At 39.5% G+C, this 10,374-nt stretch overlaps 1 protein-coding gene across 1 annotated transcript in view; it reads right to left on the minus strand.

Annotated features, from left to right (window-relative positions):
• Window positions 1–10,374, minus strand: part of CDK19 (cyclin dependent kinase 19) — a 154,766-nt gene that overhangs the window by 142,345 nt on the left and 2,047 nt on the right. Inside the window, 2 exon segments of the mRNA XM_014312044.2 lie at window positions 9,827–9,960; window positions 10,166–10,339. Of these exon segments, the coding sequence (XP_014167519.1) occupies window positions 9,827–9,960; window positions 10,166–10,339 (308 nt within the window).

The raw sequence follows: 10,374 nt of genomic DNA on the forward strand, positions 1-10,374 counted from the left end.
GAAACTGTTTAATGTTTTCTCTAAAGATGCATCAGTCAGTTTTCAGTAAAGATGCATCAGTCTTTCAATCCCTGAAACAGCAAGGCATGAGTTTTATGCAGACAGTTTTTCATCCAGTCTATGTGCAAAATTCTTAGCAGTGTAAATAAATCATATTAATAAAATAAATAATTCCATAGACTATGATTTATTATAACATAGCTTATAGGGTTCCTGAAAATAAGTAATAAAACTGTTGCTGTGCCTGCACAGATGGTTCATTTCTCTGCTCACTCTTCCCAGACTGGACATATAGTTTCACTGCCACACTTCCACTTACTTTTCCAGTAGAACAAGTAGATCCTTTGGTGTACCAAGAAAATTTAATGAATTTAATGTCTAAAATATGTTGGGTGATTCATGCCCTAAACTTACCTGTTCTGCTACACTGACCACCAAGGGAAGCCCTGGCTGACTCATCTTGGTTATCAACATCTGCATTGCATATGTAAAAGTTAAATGAGGTTCGTTTTTCTGGTGGTATCTGCAATTGCTTCAGACAGTTCCTAGCAAAACTGTCGTCTTTCAAAGAGTTCAAATACATGTTTTTTTCTGAAAGCCAAGAAAGCACTTGAAAGTCATTTGACCAAAGGAAAACACTGATCAGCCTTTCCACAAATCTTTTTGCCACAGAGTGATGGATGTCTTAAAACTGTCCACAAAGTAAACGCACTCAAACACAGATGAGAAGAACACACCAACAGGGAAACAAACAGAAATCTGGATCAGATAAACTGAGGCAGAGGAAATAGACAGAACCTGGGCAGAACTTACTGATGTTCTATATAAATAATACTTTCTAGTTTCCCATGTAAAACTCAATATGGAAAGTTTAGTGTCCCAACTAGGCTAGAAAATTAAACTGAGAAACAGAAAAGAAATCATCACTTTAGTGATCCCATCAAATGAACAGCGTTAGCTGAATTACGTTATTTTCCTGACAAAACCAGATGTGGATACAAAGAAAGATAAATAAATTCTTAATTATCTGTCTAAATCTTGCCATTTTCCTTATAAAACTAGAGATTGAAGAGTATCTCTGAATTAATGCTTTGTTTTAGATCGCAGAAATCCGAAGTATTTATATTTGCATATATGATGTTTACAATTTGAAGAACTAATTTGAAGTTACCGAACTCTTGTACACCAACAATTTGAGGCAACTATTAGTTAAGAAAATTGGTACAATATCCTACCATTGTTTATGTGGACCAAAATTTGGTTATAGAGTATCTAAATCAGCACAGTTCTGCAGATGAAAAGCCTTGAAGCCCTTGTTGACGAGACCAATTGAAGAGACCAAAGAGATGGTAGGTAGGAAAAGAAAAAAAAGTTTTTTAATACCTACAATCAGGTTATGTTTTGACACTGTCCCACATGCTATCCTTGTGTCTGAACTGGACAGACATGGATTTGACAGACAGACCCCTGGGTGGATAAGGAATTGGCTGGATGGCCACACCCAGAGCTGCAGTCAATGGCTCCAGGTCCAAGGGGAGAGCAGTGATGAGAGGTGCCCTCAGGGCTCGGTATTGGGAGCAGCACTTTGTCTAACATCCTTGCTGGTGACAGACATTGGGATCAAGTGCACCCTCACCAAATTTGCCAATGACACCAGGCTGTGTGGTGCAGTGAACACACCGAAGGGAAGGGATGCCATCCACAGAGACCTTGGCAGATTTGAGAGGTGGGACTGTGCAAACCTCGTTAAATTTAACAAGGCCAAGTGCAAGGTCCTGTGTTTGGATTGGGGTGATCCCAAACACAAATACAGGCTGGGTGGACAATGGTGGAGAGCAGCCCTGAGGAGAAGGACTTGGGGTGCTGGTGGATGAAAGCTCAGTGTGACCCAGCAATGTGTGCTCAGAGCCCAGAGAGCCAGCTCTGTCCTGGGCGGCATCCAAAGCAGCGTGGCCAGTAAAGAGAGGTGATTCTGACCTTCTGCTCTGCTCTCCTGAGACCCACCTTGAGCACTGCATCTAGCTCTGGGGCCCCCAATATGAGAGGGATGTGCACCTTCAGGAGTGAGTCCAGAGGAGGCCACAAGGAGGAGGAGAAGAAAATGAAGAGGAGAAGGAGAAGGAGAAGGAGAAGGAGAAGGAGAAGGAGAAGGAGAAGGAGAAGGAGAAGGAGAAGGAGAAGGAGAAGGAGAAGGAGAAGGAGAAGGAGAAGGAAGGCTGGGAGAGCTGGAGTTGTTCAGCCTGGAAAAGAAAAGGTTCCAAGGACACAGCACCTTCCAGTAGCTAAAGGAGTCTGCAAGAGAGCTGGAGAGGTACTTTTTACAAGGGCCTATAGTGACAGGACAAGGGGGAATGGCTTCAAACTGAAAGAGGGAGGGCTTAGATTAGATATTAGGAAGAAATTCTTTATTGTGAGGGTAGTTAGACACTGGAACAGGTTGTCCAGAGAAGTTGTGGATGCCCCATGCAACATTCAAAGGGTGGATGGGGCTCTGAGTAACCAGGCCTAGTGGAAGGTGTCCCTGCCACTGACAGGCTATTGGAATAAGGTCATCTTTAAGATCCCTTCCAACCCAAACCATGCTATGATTCTATGATTCTGTGTTATAAGTTCCAAATGCTAAGTTAAAAAAACCCCAAATTTTTATAATTAAACTGATGGTATTGCTTAAGGTGTGTATTTTCATAACCAGGCAGCATATATGCCATAATATAATTGCACACAGAGACTGAAATCACTGGTGAGAAATACTCTGTTGACCAAATGACAAAAAGGCTCCTGCACCTGCAGCTAGCAGTAAGTATAAAAGTTCAGTGTACGTCTTCCACCACAGCTGGCATAGCTGATGCACAAATTCAAAGCTGCAATCAAAGACAGTTGTGCAATTTAGACCTTAGCTAGTATTTTGAAAACACAGAGGGAGGGGCAGTATAAAACTACTGAAGAAATATTTATGAAAAGGAAGGACACAAAGTAGATTCCAGTTTAATTAGGAACTACTGATCCACAGGGGAAAAAAAAAGAGAAAAAAAGACTGCAGTTATGAAAAACTGATATTTTTGGACAGCACCTTGTTGGGCTTTATGATGAGCTCCAGTTATGCACAACACTGTGTAATAGCTTTGTTTGCCAGTGCCAGTCTCCAAAACAGCCAGATCACTTTTTATATCCAGAAATATGCCCTCTTCAACAATTTATCTTGGAGAAACTTTCAGAAATCAGTCACAACCTTTGTTTAAAGGTTTTATTTTTGAAATGCTGACAGCAGCTTAGCTCTAGCATTGTCTACAGAGAAGGCTACAACAGAGATACTTAAATGATGCTGTCACATAGAGTGGAATAAATTATTTCAAATGTAAATCAGCTAATTATATATTAAATCTGGTACCTACTCCTCTTTTATATAAGAAAGCTTTTTTCTTGCTCTAGATGAAATATAGAAGTGTGCCCAAAGCCATATAAAGAGCCATTTTGTTTTTATCCTATCAGTATCACTCAGTGTCTCAATTTAAGATTTGTATTTCTAGTCATGTGATAGCCTCAAGTTTTCTTTTCACTTCATTTTTAGAGTTTTGAAATTTTCAATGTACACATTGACAAATATCCCAGAGGTCAAATGCCAATTTATTAATGTCTAGAATCTCATTATTTTTTAATAAATCTCATTAGTTTAAGACCTAACTGGTGATTTTTTATGCTTAGGCTTATTAAAATTGATGATAATACAACCAATGTAAATCTCTTCTTTGTATAAATGAGCAATTAGAAACAATGTAAGCAATTACAAGCTATATAAATATTTTTTCATTAATTTTCTGATAAATATATGAAATTTTCCCTGTTGAAGGCTGATTATAAATCACTCACAATCAATCTCTGCAGAAGCAACCAACATAAAGAGGAGTCAGCCTGGTTTTCCTCAATCAAGTTTAAAAGAAATGGACTTCCTTTACCTCAAAGACAGAATAAGCAAAACCAAAAGGAACTTAACTTTAAACTGAACTTTAGATACACCTAGGTCCTCTTGGGACAAACATGGATTTCAGTGTTGTGTCCCCAAGAAGAATCCTTTCAGCTTCAACCACAGGGCTTGTATATGGGATCATAAAAAAAGATGCATCTTTGTAGCTCTGTGTAAGCAAAATTCCTCCATGTGGTTTACATCACATCCTTCCCAGGCTGGTTCCTTCAAGCAAAGTTTTCTATACAGCCCAGGTTGGGTATTTGAAAGGTTGGAGCTTTATCTCTTCTTTAAAATATAATAACCTTTTGGGGGTTGGGTTTGGTTTTTTTTAACAGATTATTTGTCTTCTCTTTGCCTTTCTTAGTTTAGCTGCTTATCAGAAGATAATGAAAAGGTCTCAGATATGAACTGTTAACAATCTACATCAAGGAAACAAGACACATAAACTTGAAATAAAGACCTCTTATATGTTCATTCGGTATTAAACTAAAGTATGCGCCAACACAATTAATTAATTTAACTAATACATCTTATTCTTTGTGATGTTTCTACTGGTCTATCACCATGGGCAGATGGAGGGAAGAAGGTAAAGCACATGGCAGCCTGAATTCCTATTGCAAAAATAAGCAGAAAAAAAATCTGGTTTGACAAGAAGATCAAAGATGAGGAGAAAGGGCACAGTTCATTTTCCTCCCTGGAACCCCTTCTCTGAAGGTCAGTTCTGATTATTCTGTACCCTGGTAACAGAAAACAGTAGATAATATTGCAAATTACCATTCCTTCTTTCCAGAGGAGCTAAGAGAAGCCTGGCTCTCTCATTCTGTCATGCCTGCTAATATTTCTGTACATTAATTGCTTCTTAGATTTGTGTACTTCTATTGACCTCCACTTTAGTTTAAAAGTAAATGTGTAAATGTTTGCAGGAGCAAGGCCTGAGTTTGTGTACTGACTTCCTTTAGACTGGGCTAAAATGACTGATATGACACGGGGCTTTTGGAGACTGGGGAAGGGGAGAAAGTGTGAGTTTGCTCCTGTGTGTGAATTCTCTTCTTCAGTAACACAATCTTCTCAGGGAAGTTTAAGTGAGCCTTTTCATTTTCAGGAACACAATTACAAGACATCTCAAGCAAGTTTCCATGTACTTTTTAATTGCCTAAATGTAAGGGCTGACACAAGTTTTTAGAACACTGAAAAATTAATACCAATTAAAAAAAACCAGGATTACCCAATTCTCTTTCGTCAGTCCCTCTCTGAAGATCAGCTGTAACTTGTTTAGATTTTGTTTGAATAATGTCATTAGTAAATTAGGTACAAATAAAAATTGAATGTAACTACAACTGAGCTAAAGGTATTCCTAAGCAAAGTTCATAGATAAAGATAAAACATTTATGATGTGAATTAAAACATTTATTTGTGAATTAAATTCATATTTGCATTTAGTGTATTACATTCATTAATCAAATGCATATGAAAACCTATATAGGCATGATTGTCATTGCATTGCCATTGACCAATGACAGAAGGGGGCTTTGACAGATATACAACGATTTGGTAAGGTAAAAATTGATTTGCAGAAGATCCAAAAGCAAACAATATTCTCACTTTCACAAAGACAAGCTTTGAGAAACCAGAGAACTTATTTGTGAAGTCAGGGACTGAGGAATTCAAATATTGAGGATAATACAATTATTTGAATTGAAAAGGATTAAAGTATGTGGACTTTGTCTCAAGAAAGCAGAAAAAGTTTTACTGAAGAGAATTGAATAAATAACCACAAGCAAATCCCAAAACATTTGCAAAATGGCAAAGAGGCTTAAGCACAAAGGAAATGTTATCTGAAGGATGAAGAAAAGGAAGGACAAAGTGAGAATTACCAAAAGTCAGGCTGAATTAGACTTTCAAAAATATGAAAAGCAAACAACAAAAGAGATTCTTCATCGCCATAAACTAAAGACAATAAAGAAAATGACTGTAGTGCTATAAAAAGTGCAGAGGAATGGAAGATAATCTTGGCAAAATATAAATTGCACTTTGCTACTAATCTGAAGTGAATACTTTGCCTCAGATTTTAATGAGTTTACATTGACTGATCATGGGAGCAAAGTCAGTTTAGACAACAGCAGCAGTGTGGGACAAAGCAGCATTCGGAACAAGGACAGAACAGAAGTCAAGAAAATTAATGTAAGACCCTGGATCTTCTTCACCCCATTTCAGAAAGGAACTGACATGTGAGCTCATGGGTCCACTGCCTGGTGGCTGGAGAGGAGCAAATTTCACACCCATCACTAGATGATGGGTGATGGTTAATTTCAGCGGTGGAATTTTTATGGCCCATCACCATGACATCCAGGCCTGCAGAACACATATAAACTAGCAGCACGTATAACCTATTGAAATTGAAAATTGAAATTCCTAACTTTTTCATTTAATTCATCTTTTCCAAATGTAATTGATTATTCCATTAGCCAAATATTTGCAACTGGATCTACAAACTAAACCTTAAGAAACTTCAGTAATTTAATGTTTTTAATAAGGCATACACTGTCTAAGTATTAAAGTTATGCTACTTCTGCTTTACAATTTCATACATACAAAATTTTATAAGAGCTACTTAATTGTCAGTGCTTCCTTTTTTTTTTGTTGTCAGCAAGTATAATTTATCATGAGATAAATTATATATGGCAGCACTACACTTACAACTATCAGTCAAATATGAACTAGCTGCAGAGGAAATCATAGTGGCACCCTGAAAATTATTTCACAGGACAATTCTTCACATTTACCTTCCTCATTTAATTTAGAAGGATATTTCCTGGTTCTAGGTAATAAATCCATTTATTCAGTAGGGAATAACAGCATTAGCTGCTGAAATCACTATTTTGAGGTAACAATAGCCGCCATTACTGAAAGAGCATTTCTGCTTTTTGCTATGACAGTTTCTATTTCCACCATGTAGCAGAACAGCCCAGATTTGCTGAGAAATTCTGTTTTGAGACCTTTTACCCTCTGAACTGTGAAGCTGGCTGCAGTTGCTGTCCTTTCTGTAAGCAGAAACCTGAGAAGCAGGGTAAGTAAATCAAAATGGAAATGGAGGAGCAGGGCCAGGTTGGCAATAGTAGGGATGAGTGCTTTTGTTTCTAAAAGAAGTGAAAAAATGCCTTGAAAGTCATGCCTTGTCTATGCCTACACTGGCTCTGCAGCAACTTGCTTTCCTGTTCCTTTTGTAACAACTGGGGAAGACACTAAGGCAGTGCTCCTCCTCACAGCACACTAGTTTTGCTTTTCACAGTGACATAGCAGAGATGCAGAGAATTAGCATTAATATAACTTTTACATAAATATTAACAAGGAATGTTCTCCTTCACAAAGAGTGAGCACAACCCGTTACTGCTCAGTGGGTGGAGGGCTGGTAAAGGTGGCTTTAATTCCGTACTCAAATCTCAATTTTTCTTGGCAATGCCTCTCGTGTAAGTTGGCTGCTCTAAATTTGCTGCCACAGCCTCCTATGGATCATTCCAGCTGCTGGAAATAGCTGTTCAAAGTGAGGAAACCTCTACACAAGAAGTATTCACTAGAGAGAAATTTCAAGAAGTCTACAGTCCCTCTGTGCTACTGGGAAAGTGTAAAGAGACTGGCTAAGAAAACAGAATTCAATATTGTTCTTTCCATAAAAAAAAACCCATTCATACTTTCTCATTTTTCTTTCTGGACATGGTTATTTGTTGACATCAAACTTACCCTGTTCAAGAATATGGATAAGACCAATATGGGTAAGTTAGCGTCACACTAACTCTGTGAGCTCCGTGCTTTGCAGCTGGTTATGGCAATGAAAATGGGGAGCAGCTCCAGCACCATACAGGCTTGCATTCTGTTTCTGACTGCCCCAAAGCTCTGTTTAGCTCTGTTTTGGTATGCAGAACCTCCGAACTCTGACTGTTGGGCTTGGTAACACAGCTAACATTAAAAAAAAAAAAAAAAAAGTTACAATAATAGTCACAACATGCTTTTTGTAACACAGAATTTCCTCCTGCACACAGGGAAATGTACCTGGCCAGTTACAGCCTGTTGTGCCAGCAGATTACTACAAAGGAACAAGATCATAAACAATTTTTGGCCCCATGTCTACAATCATATGATGATATCTGAGCCTTCCTGTCTTCCCAAGCCATTCTTCCTCCAGATTCAAATGCCTGATTAATATTATCAAAACAATTTTAAAACTGGTCTAGTTAAATTAATGCAACCCCTTTGAATGGATATTTTCAAACCTGCTGGTCCTTCAGCTCCTGTCCTGCCCTTTATCTCTGGGTAATCTCAGTTGTAAACACGAATTCAGCAAACATCTTTCCAACACTGACTCACAGAACCTCCCTCTAATCCAAAACAATCTCCTTCTGTCCTTCCTGAAACCTCAGCCTGTCTCTCAGACAATACTTTGTTCATGTCTAGTTGTCAGTCAAGTTCAAAAAAGAGCTTTCACTGTTTCCCTCCTTTCCCTCCTCCACCTGTTTTTTTATGATCTGTCAGCAATCCAGACTCCCATGAAGGAAGGCCTGCAGCCTTCAGCATTAATACAAATCTCTTTTTAGGTGATCTGGCTTCAAATATACAACATCATCCTGCTACTTTTCTAACACATCAGGAAAAATATTATTCCATCTTACTCAGTGTTGAGATCACTTCCCTCCTTATGTCAGCTGGTGATACTGAGCTGCATTGTCCCTTTTTAAACTTTCAAACAAATACTTCATGTGGTTTCATAGGTTATCCATCCCACTGAGATGCTTCCCAGAAATAAAAAAAGAATGTACTTCATTTTTTTTAAATCTTGTCCTCCTCTGAAATGTCTCAGAAGTATTCTTACAGGGAATTAGTGTGCCTTAAAACCAAGGGACAACAGTCACAGCTACTGGGTTAGGGCCACTCTGACTGTAGTGAAGTCTGTGTGGTAGCAAGTGCCAATTCCTGAATTGGAAAAGTCAGAAAGAGAACAAATTGAGGGGGTAGAAAAGAGAACTGTCAAGACTTCAGGAAATTATGAAGTTTGTGAGCACGTGGTCCAAGACACGCTGAGACCACACCATAGTCGAGATCAGGAAGTCAAAAACTCCATACAAGATAGGATCCATGACAAGAAATAGATATATCTGGCTGGAGCAATGTCACACAGATCACTTGCAAACAGCAAGCAGGATCAAACACCCGACTGAAAACTAGAGAGGACATTAAAATCAATTAAGAAGACAGAATTAGGAACTAATACTGCACATCTAGAAAGAAGGATGGGTAGACTGGTATTAAAAGTAAATGTGGAATATGGCTGGACTAAGTCCACAAACTCTCAGATGTAGTGCTATTAGCACTTTAAGCAGATTTAATCCATTGTGACTACTGAAACTAGTGGTCCTGCACTCCCCATCCAGAATTTCATGTGCATGCCCAAGCACAGCTTCTTATTTATACCAATACAAGCATCTATGTAGCTGGGACACAAACTGCCTTGGGAAATTGATGCCAATTAAAGCTGATCACAATTAAAAACTATTAACCATCATTAAAACTTAGTAGTCAGCATTAAACTTGATGCAGTCCACTACACAGCCATGCAAGTGCTTGTACTGGCACAAGGAAGGAGGCAGCATGGAGGTACAGACAAACAGCTGAGAAAGGAAAACCTTTTTATTTAGAGTTGTCACAACTCACCCTAAGTTAATAAAAACCAGTGAAGCCCCAGCGCTGGAGAGCATGGTTCTCTGCCAGCTATTAAGGCTGTGCCATGGGAGCGTAGAGCAGCAATCAGCTACCTAGGGAATGATTCACGTCCAGCTGCCTTGGCAATGACTCACTGGCTCAGTGACTCACTCCTCCGCTGGTGGACAGAGCCCACTGCCTATTATGCCGTCCGATACTGTCTCACTGTCTCCTAGTAGGGACTCATTCATCTGTCCCCAGCCATCTGCTGCTGCCTGTCCCATGTAGCGCGAGTACCGTAGGCTCTTCGGAGAAGACGGGATTTTCTGATCTTCATTTGGTCAGTTGCGAGCCTTTCCTCAGACTACGGAGCATTTCAACACTGAGTTTATAATGTGTTATAATATCGCTAAAAATGCTTTAGGCGCCCATAGATCTATGTGGTTTTCAACAAATTCTTCTAAATATTAGAAAAAGGAGTCGCAGGTTGTCAGGTACTGACCCGCGCACACAGATCCGCGGTTGCCCCAGTGTGCGCCCACAGACGCACATGCCCTGCCCGGTCACTCGCTCCTTGTGCCACACACCCGCGTACCAGTGACTCCCCATTTCTCGGTCACACACGCTGGGCTCCTGGAAGGGGCGAAGGGAGCGGGAAGTACGCCTGAACGCTCGGCTAAGCTCCTGTTACGAGCGAGGGAAGCGCCTTACGGCGGACG

Source organism: Geospiza fortis, unplaced genomic scaffold (assembly GCF_000277835.1).
Source record: "Geospiza fortis unplaced genomic scaffold, GeoFor_1.0 scaffold98, whole genome shotgun sequence".
Classification (NCBI taxonomy): Eukaryota; Metazoa; Chordata; class Aves; order Passeriformes; family Thraupidae; genus Geospiza; species Geospiza fortis.